Source organism: Schistocerca serialis, chromosome 4, assembly GCF_023864345.2.
Source record: "Schistocerca serialis cubense isolate TAMUIC-IGC-003099 chromosome 4, iqSchSeri2.2, whole genome shotgun sequence".
Lineage (NCBI taxonomy): Eukaryota > Metazoa > Arthropoda > Insecta > Orthoptera > Acrididae > Schistocerca > Schistocerca serialis.
The window spans coordinates 345,413,272-345,430,565 of NC_064641.1; the positions used below are offsets into that span (position 1 = coordinate 345,413,272).

Sequence of the window (17,294 nt, forward strand, 5' to 3'; positions counted from 1 at the left end):
TAAAGGCTACAAATTATAAAGAACGAATCCACCACATGCAAGCATTGTCAACAGCATCCAACAGATGTGTCACAGAATAGGCTCTCTGGCATCTCCTTTATAGCTGGCACCTCTGAGACGTAGATGGTATCCAGTAAGGGAATGTCATTGAACGTACCAGCTTCTACTGTTGCCAGCTACTTCATCTTCATCAAGATGAAACAAGTGATCTGGCAATGGTATGGCTTCAAAGCAGCCTTGTGCAGCATTTGTATGTCCACCATAAACAGACTCTGGACTCAAATGATCCTGTGTTGCAAGGAACATTACCAAGTTGAGGAGATATAACTGAAGGGATGATGCTCTCTGAAATCTGCAGGAATGTTGAAACAGAAACATGTACTCATACAGAAAGTAGCAAATACTTACACTGCTATTTCAGTGCGAGCTCATGGGTGTACTAAACTGGCACAGTACTCCTGCATTTTCACTTGTACAGTAACATTTGAAACAGAGTTCAGCATTCCTAAACATTGCTTTGCTACCATATACTTCAACTCCTGTGTTATCCATGAGTGTCTAGGACCTACCCTTGGTACCAATGACAGTCCATACAAGTCACCAGATTTTTTTATTTTTATTTTTTTATTTTGTGGATTAGTCTTTCAAGAGGATTCTGCTCTGATACATGATGAACGTTTCACAGACTGTTCTTTTGACAGTCAAATGCATCCAATTCAGCATTGATATATATAAGTCTATGTCCTGTTTTACACCTATTATGCCATAATCACTATTTCTGTAAGATTTTCTTTACAGAAACTGTGTATTACACAGGGTTACTCTGAGCAGGAACAGTCCTACTCAGTACACATTTATATAGTGCCTGGTCAATTACTTTTCTAAATTTCGTTCACAGTTAGTCTACCTGCTCATTCCAAGAGCTAAAAGTTCTGAGTTCTTCTCTGAAATATGGCATACTGCATAAGTTTGCTGAATATGTAAATCCTTCAACTTGTTTTAATTGCCCTTTGTACTTGGGTAATCACTGTCACTATAACTACTTCAAGATCCCAGTTTCAATACAGAAATCCTCAAAGGGACTAGGTGTATCTGATGCCATTAAAGGTGTGGCGATGCATTGCAGTGTGTGCATGCCCACCACCCATCTGCTTCAACAGATGTTAACAGCAGGCAACACATTGCACATCACCACATTGGGCCATGACCAAAAGCAGACCTAAGACTTGGAGTCTCTCTCCACCATACACTTCCTTGCTACGAGCTCAGGGTTTTTTCAAGAGAGGCACTTAGCTGGAACTGCTGCCTGACCGGCAGTTGCTGTGCCAAAGCCAGCCAACTCACATCTTCATTTAAATGGGATTACATTTTTCTGAGTGTTAATCTGGAGTGATCTGTATTAGAATAATGAACATTTGGTGGCTTGCTGCAACACTGCTCCAGATAGGTATGAATGAAGCAAAGGTAACACCAGTGAGTCAGTACCGCATGGTTAGGAGAACTGTAAATGGTGGCATTTGCGAGCCTTATTGAGAGCTAGTGGAAGAGTGCTTCAATTACTCTTCATACAGACCAAGTTTCATTTTTGCAGCTTACTACCCCTGCCTCAAGGAATGCCTTCTGTTAAAGCCTATTGCCTGAGGGACTGAATCACTCTTGCCATACGTATTATCAAAGGAGTGAACATGTGCACCAGCAAGGGACTGTCCTTTCAGCAATAACCAGTCACTTCCTTCTACACAGTAGTGAGGGGATTTAATTGTATTCCCTTGCTCACATTGTAATTATTACACAGTAAATACATACATGGCTTGTCTTTTACCTTCCTGTTTCCTTTATAACTCATGCATGTTATGGTATTAGTGTATAACCGTGTACTCAGGGATAGCATGTCATTTCCCTCACCACTGTAGCAAGAGCATTTAACTGTTTCTGCCATGCACAATTAACTTTAGAGAAAATTCATCCATGGTCACTTCATCCGTCTCCTCTTGTATTACAAGTGTATGATAGCATTTTGTTGGCACGATAACACTGTGTGTGTCCAGTCTGGTTATAACTATATGCTGATGTATTTGACTAGAGTGCCCTGAGGTGGCCACAGTTTATAGATTGCTTAATGCCTTGTCGATAGGGTTGTGTGTGATAAATGGTGTCCACACTTCAAACTGCCAGCACCCACTGTGTATCACCCACAATGACTTATTTGCAGTTTGTCACTGGCATCTGCCCTCTATTAGCCAAGCTCAGGCAGACCCCCTGTAAACATATGTGCACTCAAGGGTATACGGTAATTTTACAGACACCTTCAAGCTACTGTTTAGTTTCATTGTGAAATGCACAGCAGATCCAAGTGCACAAGAATAGTAGTGTCCATGAGGAGAGAAGTAGTGTTTTTTCTGGAACAGCTTAAGTTAGTACATTATCCTATGTAATCTTACTATATGTTGTATGTAGCTGTGCCCAGTTCCAATATAGGAACTATAAGAACATTTCTGTTTCCCATTATTTCATTCTGCAGATCCAGTGTGCGTGCGCTAGACCAGACCCACGTTGAGCTCATATGTAGGAAGACAGTGAGGTACATATTTCTCACAAATGTAATATACACTGACAAGGGGGAATAGCACACCAAAAAGTAATTTAGGTAGAGTTTTGGAAATATATTTGTATAGGTAACATGTGCAATGGATTAACTTTGCAAGATCAAAGGTTAATGTAAGTGCAAGATAAATAATTGCAAATTTGAAATGCTGGTACATTAATAGCCAGAATGTTGAATGTAAACATGCAGACATGCATACATTGTGTTGTACAAGTGCCAGATGTCTGTTTGCGGGATGGAGTTCCATGCCTGCTGTACTTGATTGGTCAATAAAGGGATGGTTAATGCTGCTTGTGGATGACACTGGAGTTGCTGTCCGATAATGTACTATAAGTGCTCAACTCTGTACAGCATGCTGGGTTACAACAGCTGTATGTGAATGAGAATTATCCTGTTAGAAAACACCACTTTGAATGCTGTTTATGAATGGCAGCATAACAGGTCGAATCACCAAACTGACATACAAATTTACAGTCAGCGTGTGTGGGATAACCAAGAGAGTGTTCCTGCTATCACACAAAATCGCTCCACAGACCAAACTCTAGCTGTAGGTCTACAGTGTGTTTAAAATTAGTTGTAACTTTTGACAGTTCAGTTCTGAGCATGTGATGGGTAGCATAGTTGCCAGCATGTGCTGCACGTGGAAGCTGTCCAGCTCATTTGACTACGCAAACAGCAAGCCGGGCAGGCCAGCTGATCTGAAATCTGTCTCAAATGACTTTAAAGAAACTATTCAGCAATAAACTCTTAATTCTCACACATCTTACAGCATCTTTTGTCAGCTTCATGATGAACTGCCGATCATTTCATTAATGGTCATAGTTATTGAGATATTTTGATATTAGGTAAACTACTGCAAAGAATTTTTTTAAATTTGCAGTGAAATATATGAGTCACTATGCATTTGAGTTTGGTGTGTGTTAGGGCATATGTTGCTGCATATGAGCTTTTGGTAACATATTAAATTACTCTTTGAACTTGGAAGGACCTTGCTCTATGTCTCCACTGTTGAGAAAATGGTATGTATGTAACAGGGTCTACAATGATCACATGTGCCGGGGAAAAAGCCAGAATGATATATTTGTAAATCCCTTTTAACTCATAAGTGGTCTGAGATACTAAAACAAGATTTTGGCAAATGATAGAAGGCAAAAAGGAGAGTATTTTGTCATATGTGTGATAAGTGAGACTTCCCTATCTGCTGGGATATTCAAACAATTATAGTTTTTTAAATGAAATAATATAACTTTTAAAGACTGCTGAAAAAGCTACATGCTTATTTTTATAACGAGAATGAGCTTTCTCATAACTATTGTCTTGTCCTGCCCTCAGCTGCTAGTTTAACAATACACTGTTTCAGGATCTTGATGAAATTCCAACTGCATTAGCATGTTACTGGGATGAACATTTATAAACTCTGCTGTGTTTATGCTAAAGAAGTAGATTTCAACATGGCACATCAGGAGTTACATCTTATTCAAAACTCATCACAATCCTTCATGATTCTGTCTCCTCAACTAGCTTCTTAGTATGGCTCACAATTCGAAACCAATCCTGGGGTGTAACATTTGAAATGGCTTCTTTTGTCAGCATTACAACGCCACCGAGCATAAATCTCTTGTTATTAAACTGTGCCCTTTAGCGTTAGCCAGTTTGTTGACTTGGGGCGTGGAGCTTTGGCTTGTACAAAAGTTCCATTAACCCTACCATACATAAGCTAAGTTCATCCTTATCCAATGGAACATTTCTTTGTACCCAGAGCAAAATATCCACTTTCCTCTATGCATTGTTGGAGCTTTATCCATCACAACAGAGTGGTACGGCATATTGTCCATTATTATGGTCGAATTCAGTCAAATATTTTGCAGCAAAACATTATCTTCACAGCCAAGAATGTGTTCTTGTAGAACCACTTTTATTGTGAATCTCACGTTCAGGCATGCTGTACTGTTATTATTAAGGCAACATGAACACAAAACATTTGTTCACAATACCTGACTACAGCAGAATACTTCAATGCCAGAAAATACCACTTTAAAATGAGAGCTAATGAATATTGGTGCTTCTAATGTGTGACATCATGTGGTACTGCTTATCCACGGTGCAGCAACAAAGTCGCTTTACTAACCGAACTGCTGTCAGTGTGATAGGGAAAACTGGTTCACCAATGATATTACCTGGACAACGGCGTCACGTCTCCTGTGGTGAGGCAAACATCAAACTTGCAACAGATTTTAAACACACTATAGGGTGCCTAGCATGCAGACAGGTTAGTTGCAGGCACTCAACTGACCTCCTCCTAACCAACATACAGCTGTCACTGTCACTGAGGCAGAAGCAGCTTTCATCAGAAAACACAACAGACTATCAACCTGCCCCCCAATGAGCTCTCTTTTTTTCTTGACACCACTGAAGTCACAGTAATGGTTTGTGGTCAGTGGAATGCATGCTACAGGGCACCTGGCATGGATTGGTCCTTGAAATAACCAATTTGTAACAATGTGTGGCATCACTGCGGTGCCAACTGCTGCTCAAATTACTGTTGCAGGTGCAGTATGATGTGCTAGAGCCATACACCAAACATGACGGTCCTTCCTCTCTGCAGTGCCACATGGTCATCCAGATCCTGTCTTCTTGTGACCGTACAGTCTTGTGACTACTGCTCCCAGCAATCTTGTACAGTGGCTACATTCCTGCCGAGTCTTTCCACAGTATCACAGAAGAAACATCCAGCTTCATGTAGCCCCATTACAAATGGCTCTGAGCACTATGGGACTCAACTGCTGAGGTCATTAGTCCCCTAGCCCCATTACACTTTGCTGCCTTAAAGGCATTTATGACTAACATCAACTCACCACATCCAATCTCAAAGGTAACTAACACTCACAACTGTTACAGCTTGTATTTAAAGCAAACCTCATTTGCATCCTCACAGTGGTGGCATTAGTGCCACTCTTATTTGACTACTACAAAATCTGAATAGACATCATCTTTCAGATGTAGAAATGTGCCTACCAACTTTCATGTATGTTGCACAACTTCTTCTTTGTGTTGCTTTTTTGCCAGTTTATATCCATTGTGAGTGTGATTCCAAAATATATATTCCATGTATATTTCAGAGAAGACATTCAGTACTGTTTCACAGGATATCTTATCATGTCCATCATTTATAAAATGGAATCATCTCAATCAACTGTTGGATGATTAAAGTCTCCTCCAGTGATGATAATATGATTGTGGAACACATGTACCAGCAATCTGAGGTTCTGCCTGCACTTTTCAGTGACATCTTGTGGGTTGGTATGGTATTTCACAGAAGGATGAAACTATATGTTTATGGCCATAATTAACATTGAGTCTTGCCAAAACAATGTAGCATATAGCTGCAATTTTAGTCTTGGCTGATTTCAGTTTTTTGTCTACTTTGCAAATACACCATCTCATTTCCTATTGGCCTATCCTACAATATCTTCTGAATCTCCTCTACCAGTGTCTCTGGAAAGATCCAAATATGACCTCAATCCCTAACAACAGGTGTAGTCCATCCCAATGTACAACAAAATCAGCAGTTGGTTCAACTTTGTTTCCTCAAAGGCTGCTAGAACAGTTTCTTCAATGTGGTGAATGATGCCTCCAGGCATACGTACTGAGAGCATTGGATGATCCTTCTTATCCCTTGTTGCTATTTTCCTATGGGTCGCCATCCCTCAATGTACCGTCCAACTGCTAGTGATTAACAGATCCCTACTTATTTGCACTTGCTTCTCCATGACATACGTTACTGTAGGCTTCCAAATTGTGAAAGTAGTCTCAGTTTTAGTTTCTGTAGGAGGTAAGACCATGAAAGTTTTGGTTAGTGGGACAGATATAATACCCTGAGTTCAGCTTGGTCCCTGTATTTGCTGTACAGGATCCCTGTACCTGTAACTGGTATGTCGGTGTGTAATGACAGATCCCATATTTCCTGTAAGGGAGAAAATATCCACAGGACAGGATAGTAGCTGAGGTGCTTTTGTTATCTCTGGTATGTGTAATTCACTTGCAATTGATTTAAATTGCTCGAAGCAGAGTGATTTGCAACCACTTACAAACAGCAACTAACTTGTCCTGTGCTCAACAATAGCATTCACAATCCAGTTACATTGTGGGTGCTCCATTGTTTCACAGAACAGTAAACAAATAACCTTTAACTGTGCTTGTTGATTCCCTTATAGCTTCTGGATATTTCGTGCTACAAGGATTATAAGTTCCCTTTAAGAACCAAAGTGATTAAGGTTTTCTGTCATTGCAAGAGAAGTAGACCTTCTCTGTGAAACACTTGGCAAAGTAACCCATTCTGTATAGGAATAACAACAATTTTATGCAAGGACATGAAAATGCATCATTTTTATGACATGGTATAATATGCACACAATTACAAAAGTTATTTTTTTGTCAAAAATATAACCAGATTAAAGTTTTTCAACAAAATTTACAGTCTTAGAACATTTTGAAGTACATATTATTATGAGATAGAAAAAAAACTAATTTTATTCTTTTATGAGAATAAGAAAAATTCAGACAAAAACAAGATCAATAAACATTTTCACAGGATACTAGATAAAGCACTATTTTATGCTAGTTTAGAGATTTATCACATTTTACCTTTAGGAAAAGGACCAAATGGCTGTGCCTTTTCTTTGGGCTTGGTGACAGTGGCAGCTGCCGTTCCAGGGCTACTGCTTCTAGGACTAGAAGTGCTTTTTGATCCTGAAACAAATAATATTGTTAATGTTTTCTTGTAACAAGCAGATTTAGCAGAAGAGTTAAATATAAATAAGTACACCTAAGTTAAAAACATTATTACAACAAATACCAAAAACTGTCTCTTGGAACAAACAGTGACAAATTAGGCACAAACTTTCTTGCACAGGCCACAGACATCACAATGTTCATAACAATTATTTCTTCTGGCATATTTTCTAAGCTAGAACCAATAAGCCACATCAAACATAAGATGTAGATGTATATCTTATTAGTATTCCTTCCTGAAACACATCTATCATTTTCTCCACTAAGGCTGTAACTTTTATCTCAAGTATTGAAATGAATCATCCTGTACTCATTACCATCCTGTTCAGATTTTAAGTATGTCTGCAACCCATTTATATGTTATATAGTTCATACCCCTGCAACAGTCATCAGTTCAAATCTTATTCTACACAATCTTATGCTGCTACTTTGCTACTTGTACCTGCCTCAGTGAAAAGAATAGCATTATCAAAGAGAATAATGTTCATGAGATTGTCTATATTATTTATCAAGGGAATCCCTTTTTGCTATTGGCTGGATGATGGAGCTGACAGTAAATGTGAAAGTGCATACAGAAATAGTCTACACAACAAACATACATTACCATGAGGACTATTTTGACCCTCCTCCTAGCTAGAATCTAAAACTGAATTTGTTGTGACTCTTCATTTTATGTTGGTTGACGTGTTATAAACATTTCTGTAATTTAAAAGCTCACTACTCAGCATCATTCATTAACACTTCTGTCAAAATCATTCTAATATATTCTGCATTTCATTTACCTTAGGATTTCGATTTTCGGTAACTTTTGTATTTCATTTTCTAGCATTTATTTATGTTCTGGATTTATTTTATATAGTAGAAATTTTGCACAAACCAAAGAATCCACTGAACATGCTGGAGGTCTGGGCTGCAATGCCATTCAGCTCTGAACTGACATTGGAGAAGAAGTCTCTGCCTGCAGTGCGGCCTAGATCAGGCTGCACCAATAAGTTGTTTGGACCACCTCCCGGCTGTCCAGTAGCTGTCTGGATATTTCCCTGCTGCTGCTGTTGCTGTTGCTGCTGCTGTTGTTGGTTGGGCTGTGAATGTATGTTATATGAAATTGTTGCAATACAGTTCATATCTGGTACCTCAGCTATTTTCTTTATTTCACGAAGCAAGACTAGGGCCTTAGATCTGTTTTATACAAAATATGTATAATAAGCAGTAATTTTAAATTAACTATAACAACAAAATATCATGCAATACAACTTTTTGTTGAGCAGGTGATGAGATGATGATGATGATGATGATGATGATGATGTCCCATACTCTGTGGAGCGTAGGGGATGATGCGCAAGACCAGCACCATCGTACTAGGCAAGGTCCTAGTGGAGGTGGTTTGCCATTGCCTTCCTCTGCTGTAATGGTGTTGAATGATGATGATTTAGATGACACAACAACACCCAGTCATCTCGAGGCAGGAAAAATCCCTGCCCCCCCCAGGAATCAAATCCGGGACCCCGCGCTTGGGAAGCGAGAATGCTACCGCAAGACCACGAGCTATTTAATAATATGTCCCGGCTAAATAAATATTGGCACAATGGACAAATTTACAAACTGCTACAGAGCTGTGAAAATGGCTGACAATGCGAAGACTGTCTATGCTTTTTCCAAGTTGGGGGCTGTGGAGCAAACTGTTTGGAAGGAGATATAGCTGGCCTATGGTGTTAGAGTAGTTACGCTATATTCGACAGATTTTGAGGAGCAGCAGCTGATTTAAAACTCAAAGCTGACTTAGCAGGAGCATAGGTGGAATTAGAACATTTGAGAGCTGCAGCTGGCAGTAGTAAGATTAGAAATAGGACAGATGACTGGACTGTGGTTGAACTGCAAGATCAGGCAACAGACACAAGAAATGCAGTTAGCCTCCTAGCTTTCGTCTACATGACTACATCTTCAGTGCTCTGGAGGACAAGGACAAAGGAAATCCAAGGAATTGAGGGACAATCTGATGAGACAGGTAGCAAAACACAAGTAAGGTTAATAGTGGTCTGGGGCCTACAGAGTAGTCATAAGAGGGAGTATCTGAACTAAACAGAAATCCCTGTGCAGTGAAATAAGATATAAACTTATTAGGAACAGTTTTATAATCTGAATTTACATATTGTATACATTGTAAAATATTTTGCTTCCAATCAGTGACTGATTGTTGTCAATGGTCTGCATAAGAGAGCAAATGTACTGTGGGCTGTTGTCGGTAAGTCCAACTGTTTACAAAGCTATCTACAAAAGATTCTAGAGTAAACAACACACATTATCCTTACCACAAACACTTCTGTCCAACATAATTTTTTTTCTTCATTGCTAATTTACCCAAAAATATGTTGCCATAAGATACCAGTGAATGAAAACAGGAAAAATAATTCAACTTTCTGACATATGAACTGTACAAGTTGCAGAGCTTAGATGTTTAAGATCTGAAACATGTGACTTCTAGTTCAGGTTCTTACTAATACAGCTACCCATAAATTTAAAATATATATTTGACAATAATGTTAAAATATTTTCCACTGTTTAAAACGTATACTTCATATACTGATATACCCCCATGTATTAATTCTAATGGTGTGTTCAGGACTTACACAGTACTGAATTGCATGTATTGAGTTCTATATAAATTCAGTGATAGGCTGTTTGCACAGATCCACTCAATAATTTAAAAAAAAATTATTTACATTTCATCTGCTGAAGTTAGTCACTTAGACTTGATTAGATTTCATTGTAATACTTGCATCATCAATAAAAGCAACTTTTTCTGTTTCTTAACTATACGATGTAAAATCATGTAAATGTAACAAAAAGAAAAGCAGATCCAATGTCTATCCCTGTGATACACACATAGTGATTATTCAAATTCTGAAGAAACTGTTTTATTGTGTACACTCCTCGAGTTTCTTAACACAACACTCTGAATCCTTTTAGTTCGATAGGATGAAATCCAGCTACTAACAGTAACTCTGATGTCATAATATTTCAACTTATCTGCTGTAAATTACACAGTCAAATGCTTTAAACAAGTCAAAGAATATAACAATTGTCAATATTTTGTCATTTCAGTTCCACATCATCTGATTTGTGAATTGAAAAATTGCTTGTACTGTGAAGAGACACTTTTGAATTCCTAGTTGAGACTGACTAATAATATGAGGGAGGACCCTAAAATAATCAGAATTGTAATACTGTGCACTGTGTACTTGTAACAGCAGGTTGTGCCACAAGGGGGCTGTTGCAGGACCTCTCCTAGGTAATTCCACCAGGAGGCATCACCAAAATGTGACTAGTGTGGTTTCTCTGGCAGTTCTGTGAGTATGTGTAAAGTGCAGAAGTGACATAAGAAAATGGCTACTTCTTATGAACAATGTGCAGCAGTAAAATTTTGCGAAAACTGTTGTGATGATGCAAACAGCTTACAAAGAAAATGCTCTTAGTAAAACTCAAGTATACATGTGGTTTTCCTGGTTTAAAAACGGAGCAATAGCCAGTGAAGACCAGTCCCATTCTGCTCACCCTTCAACTGCTCAAAGTGAAGACAACATCAGTAAAATGATGCAAACAGCTTACAAAGAACATGCCCTTAGTGAAACTCAAGTGTATGCACAGTTTTCCTGGTTTAAAAACGGAGCAATAGCCAGTGAAGACCAGTCCCATTCTGCTCACTCTTCAACTGCTCAAAGTGAGGACAACATCAGAAAAATCCTTGAGATCGATGCAGGACAATTAACCAACTAGAGGACTTATCCAGGTTGTCCTGGAACTCAATTCAGTGTATTTTGACTGGGGATTGAGGATGCAAAGAGGGGCAGATAAGTTCATGCTGACACTTGTCACCGGAGATCAAAGGGATCATCGTGTTCAAGCCTATCACAAAATAGGCAACAAGTCATAGTGCTATAGGTATCATCCAGAAAGTTAACAAGAGTCACCTCATTGGAAGTCAGCTGGCTCACCTAATCCAAAAACAGTTCAGCAGCCCCCACCCCCATCTAAGGGATCTTGCACTCTGAATTTGTCCCTCAAAATCACATATTAAATCAGCAATTCTATTTGGAGGTTATAAAATGCCTGCACAGAAGTTTAGAGCAAAAACATCCAGCTGTGTGGAAGTCTGGCAAGCAGTTCCTGCATCACTATGATATTCTCGTGTACACAGCTCTCAGTGTTCACCAGTTTTTGGCCTCAATAAACACAACTACCTTGACCTATGAGCACTATTTGCCAGATTTAGCACCCACAGACTTCTTCCTGTTCCCAACGATGAAAAGAGACTTGGAGGTTGAGTGTTTTGCTGATACTTAAGATGTACAACATGTCACAAAGGTGCTAGCCGACATCAAAGAGGATGAATTAAAAAGGCACCTCCAACACTGGCATGAACATCAGGACAAGTGAATTAATGCTAATAACAGCACTTTACAGATGATTAATGTTGATTTGAAAAACAATAAAGTAAATGCTTTCTACAAAGAAATACAGGTTATTTTTGGGTTCTCCCTCATATTGTTAGAGAACTGTCTTGTGGTTTTTGCATACACAATTTTTCCTGTACCTTTGAAGAGACAAGTAGCAACTATGGTCAGTAATTTTTAATATCAGTCTTGCTACCATTCTTCCAAATGGAGCAGACACCAATACCTTTCAGTCTGTCTTGAAACATCTTCCATGAGACTTATGTGTTGAATATGTGACTGAAAACATTCCATATAAGTGAAGAACAAAATTTTAGTAATAAACCTGAGACATTAGCAATTCCATAGGAGTTTTTAATTTTCAGGGAGTTAATTACACTCTTAATTTCTTTGGCAGAGAATAGAGTAATTGTAATTTGCCTCAGTGTATGAGGCATTGCTTCTTGTATGTATTCAATTTCTTTATCTCTTGAACTATCCATGCCAATCTTCAGAGCTATTTTTAAGAAGTAATTATTAAACATGTTGTCTATCTGACTGCCATCATTTATCATTTGGCTGTTTCCTTTAATAACAAACACCACACTTCTCTTAACTGATTTCCCAGTTTTTCTTTCCAGTATTGCCCATTTAGATTTACATTTTATTATCTGAATTACTGTTTTCAGACGTTATTTTGAGCTTTTTCAATTTTTCATCACTTTCTTTAAAACAGCATAGTATTTCTTATAACACAAAATCAGTTCTACTTTTCTTTTTGTCCTTGCCATTCCATAAAAATTCATTTCCTTGCACATGATATTTTTATCCCTTATGCAACCTAGAACATAGTTGATGTCTTAGTAGTGCCATACTTAGCTGACTGAAATCCATTAATAAATATATTAATTTGGGACTGATATATGGCACATCATTCCAGTCAGCTTCCTGTAAGGCTGCCTTGAAACTTTCTGTTGTCTGTTCATTAATTACTCCATTTCCATGATCCTATTTCATTTTAATCAAATTAGTTGTTTATTGTAGCCAGTCATGCTTCAGGGTCTAAAAGACTATTCACTACTGGGTGATCACCTACAGACATGTGTTTACTAGCGTACTGCTTTCCTATGCAATGCTGGTGAGAAAATTAACTGCAAAACACGTTATGAGCATTACGTAATATTTCCAAGTTGTTCTTTTTATTTGAATCGCTCAGAAAATTAATATTAAAATCCCCCAAGACTATCATTTGTTTTCTTTTGACTGTTAACTCAGTTTCCAGTAATAATATCTGAAAGTTTTCCAGTCAGGATCTATTCACTGTAACAAATAGAAATTACTATTCCAGTAGCAACAATTCACAAGCACAGGTTTTAAATTGCTGATATACACAGATACTACTAATGTCAATATATCTGTACTTTGTTACACACATCACAACTACTTCTTTCTTCATATTTTCCCTTCAAAAAGTGGGCTGCAGCTTTACAGTCCTCTGTGTTTAACATTCCTGTAATTCTGTGGTGCTCAGACAGAAAAACTACACTAACACTGTGACTACCTGACACTCGATATAATCTGGCAGACATGGCAGTCTATGATGCATCAGGAAATTTTCTTTGGCACAGTTGACAGCACAATCTGACATCTTTAAGAAACATCAGAACCACTCGTGTGGCATCTCATCAGTAACTATTGTCTTCCTCAATGAATGTATTCTTGCCAAGACAAACCTGTTAGCTTCTAGTTGGTATCAACACTTCTTCATTCAGTAGACCTAAATTTACACTACTCTACATTTTTATCAGTGTTGTGAGATTTAATTTCATAGTTTTTTTGATAAAGTCAGTGTATTGCATCAATATTCAGCTACTTATACACTGAAGAGCCAAAGAAACTGGTACACCTGCCTAATATCATGTAGGGCTCTGCGAGCATGCAGAAGTGCCAGAACCCTATGTGGCATGAACTTGACTAATGTCTAAAGTAGTTGGAGGGAACTGACACAATGAATCCTGGAGGGCTGTCCATAAACCCGTAAAAGTACAAAGGGGTGGTGATCTCCTCTGAACTGCACACTGCAAGGCATCCCAGGTATGCTCTATAATGTTCATGTCTGGGGAGTTAACTGGCCAGTGGAAGTGTTTAAACTCAGACGGGTGTTCCTAGGGCCACTCTGTAGCGGTTCTGGACGTGTGGGGTATCGCATTGTCCTGCTGGAAATGCCCAAGTCTGTTGGAATGCACAATGGACATGAATGGATGCAGGTGATCAGACAGGATGCTTATGTACATGTCACCTGACAGAGTCATATCTAGACGTATCAGAGACCGTACCACTCCAACTGCACATGCCCCACACTATCACAGAGCCTCCACCAGCTTGAGCAAACCCCTGCTGACAAGCAGGGTACATGGATTCACGAGGCTGTCTCAACACCCGTTTATGTCCATCAGCTCCATACAATTTGAAACAAGGCTCGTCTGACCAGGCAAAATGTTTCCAATCATCAACAGTCCAATGTCAATGTCAATGGACCCAGGTAAGGCGTAAAGTTTTGTGTCATGCACTCATCAAGGGTAAACAAGTGGACCTTCAGCTCTGAAAGCCCATATTGATGATGTTTTGTTGAATGGTTGAGATGCTGACACTTGTTGATGGCCCAGCATTGAAATATGCAGCAGTTTACCAAGGAGTTGCACTTCTGTCATGTTGAAGGAATCTATTCAGTTGTTATTGGTCTCATTCTTCCAGGATCTTTTTCTGGTCGCAGTGATGTCAGAGATTTGATGTTTTACTAGGTTCCTGATATTCACGGTACACTCATGAAATGGTCATATGGGAAATCCCCACTTCATTGCTATCTCAGAGATGCTGTGTCCCATTCCTCATGCGTTGACTATAACACCAAGTTCAGACTCACTTAAATCTTGATAACCTGCCATTGTAGCTGTGGTAACTGATCTAACAGCTGCACCAGACACTTGTTGTCTTATATAGGCATTGCCGACCACAGTCCTGTATTCTGCCTGTTTATATATCTCTGTATTTGATTACGCATGCCTGTACCAGTTGCTTTGGCATTTCAATATATGACTATCAAATAGCCTATAGCACAGTAAAATTTTTATGCATACTGTGAATATGTTTTCCAAACGGAGCAAAAGTATGCCTACAACAGTAAAATGCTAACATTTGACATTCACAATCCACTAAAAACTGGACGTCATTAGAAGACGTGAGAAAGGTGAGAAGTGAAACATTATTATGATTGGATTTGATATTGCATGTTCAACTATATACAATATTAGAAAAACAAAACCAACAGCTTGAGAAATTTGGGTCAGAATTTGCATCTGTTAATGGGCTAGACATTAGGCAAACTGATGAGGGGAAGATGATGTCATCTAGAAGTTTGCGGGTGGCATTCGTGGGGCCCCAAGCTGAGTCTAAGATTACTTCCACCTACTTGTGTCAGACCCCTCCTGTTTTCTTTCCTGTCAGCCTCCCTTGGCCAACTCTTTTTTTTTTTTTTCAACCCCACAGAATTAGGTTTCGAGACCTGAGGGTGACTTTCAGTTTCCTAACTCTCTCACCCCATTTCTACGGGCTTGGATGCACGACCCTAACCTAAGGTTGTGGGTGAACTCCCCAATGGCAGCTGCAGTGTTGCAGGAGGGCTTCAGTATGGTGCATATGCTTAGTGAAAAAGACAACGGATCCAGAGTACCACAGCAACAGCACGGTTCAACCTGAACAAGTTGGCAACTTCTGCAACCCACTCAACTTCACACTTAGTGATCCATCACTCCTGTGGAAACCTTTGTTTGGGTTGAGAGAAAGTCATGAATGCTGGGCAAGTTCATGGTTTTTAAATAAGTCCCAGGTGATGCAGTGCCTATGGGGAGGATACTCCACTTGCTCCTGCAAAGGTGCAGACAACATAATGGGGATTCACAGTTGCTGGTTTTAAGCCCTGCGCTGAGGGATGTGTGCATGCACCAGGATAACTCTCATCAGTGGGATTGTCCATTGTGGCTAATTAACTGTTTAGCACCTGCCTCAAACTAGGCCACCTCTCAGTTAGTAAGGTACTAGTCCATCCCCCACCTTGTAGTTATATGGGTGTATGGAGCAGCAAGCATCTTGCAGTGCTTGGTACTAGGTTGTTATTGAGACATCTGGAAAAAATCATAATAAAGTAGCTAATATGAATAAAACCAATAATTCAATAACACAATTTGACACCTGGAATGTCTATATTACCCAGACATGACACTCCTACAGATACTGCCCCTGCAGTCAGAAAAACAGCCATAATTGACAGAGAACTGCTGCATTTTTGCACTGAGTGGCTGCATTACAGGAAACTCATCTCTCAGAGAAAGGCAGCCTGTGTGAAGATAATTACATCTTTTTCTGGAAATGGAGAGAAATTGGAGACAAATATGAGCATGGAGTTGGTTGGCATTGCAGAATAAAACAGTCTGCTTAGGTGCCGTGAATAACCAAAATCTATTTCTGAATGATTAACAACTTTCAAATTAAGGACATCAGGCCCCGTCATATTAATCTCAGCATATGCTCCCACTATTAAAGTGCCACCTGAAGACAAAGACAAATATTACAAAGATCTAAGGAAATGTTTGAAGAATGTTTGTGGATCAGATAACCTCATGTTACTGGGAGACTTCAATGAAAGGATTGGGAATACACGGAACAAGCGGCCTGACTGCATTGACCCACATGGCACTGAAAATATGAACAAGAATGGGCAGCAACTGTTGAAACATTGCACCTCTCTTTTGCTCTGCATCACTAACACTTCCTTCCGGAACAGAGCCGTGCACAAAGTAACATGGAAACGCACACATTCGGGCCATTGGCATCAGATTGCTGTGCTTTTGTTAGCTAGTCACAGCTCATGTCACGTGATCCCAGTAGCCAATGACAGCAGATATTCAGAAGATGCGACCAACATCACATCCTTAATCCTGTACATATCACAATGCTGATGATGATACTGATCACTCTTTAGTTATGACCAAATCATGGTTCACACCAAAGAAGATTCACTTTGCTGAGAGCGTTTGTTGAAGAGTGGAGATCAACACCAATGCCAACCAAGATGATGCGCTACTTAAAAAGTTCAGAGAAGATAGCCCAGATGAAAGTACATTTTCTTCAGTGCAAAGTCACAATATATTTTCCTCAGAGCTGTAAAAATAATCAGTCTTTTGCATGGTAAAGGTTTTATACACCTGCATAGAACTTCCAGGCACTGTAGGAAAAGAAACACAGCAAAAGAACAATGTGTTTTGGAAAGATCTTTGAAACACAGCAGCATCTTCATTGCATATTTTCATATTACAGAAGAAGAAACACAAATTCCACCAAATATAGCACAGTAGCTTCCAAAGCATTGAAATCAAGATAGTGCTGTGCTTTTGTTAGGCAGTCACAGCTCA

The 17,294-nt window shown here is 39.2% G+C and overlaps 1 protein-coding gene across 1 annotated transcript in view; it reads right to left on the reverse strand.

Moving 5' to 3' along the window:
• Positions 1 to 17,294, reverse strand: part of LOC126474447 (MAP kinase-activating death domain protein) — a 596,268-nt gene that overhangs the window by 339,446 nt on the left and 239,528 nt on the right. The window contains exons 21-22 of the mRNA XM_050101918.1: positions 8,274 to 8,478; positions 7,250 to 7,354 (exon numbers count right to left, since the gene is read on the reverse strand). Coding sequence (XP_049957875.1) covers positions 7,250 to 7,354; positions 8,274 to 8,478 — 310 coding nt within the window. The remainder of the gene's footprint in view (positions 1 to 7,249; positions 7,355 to 8,273; positions 8,479 to 17,294) is intronic.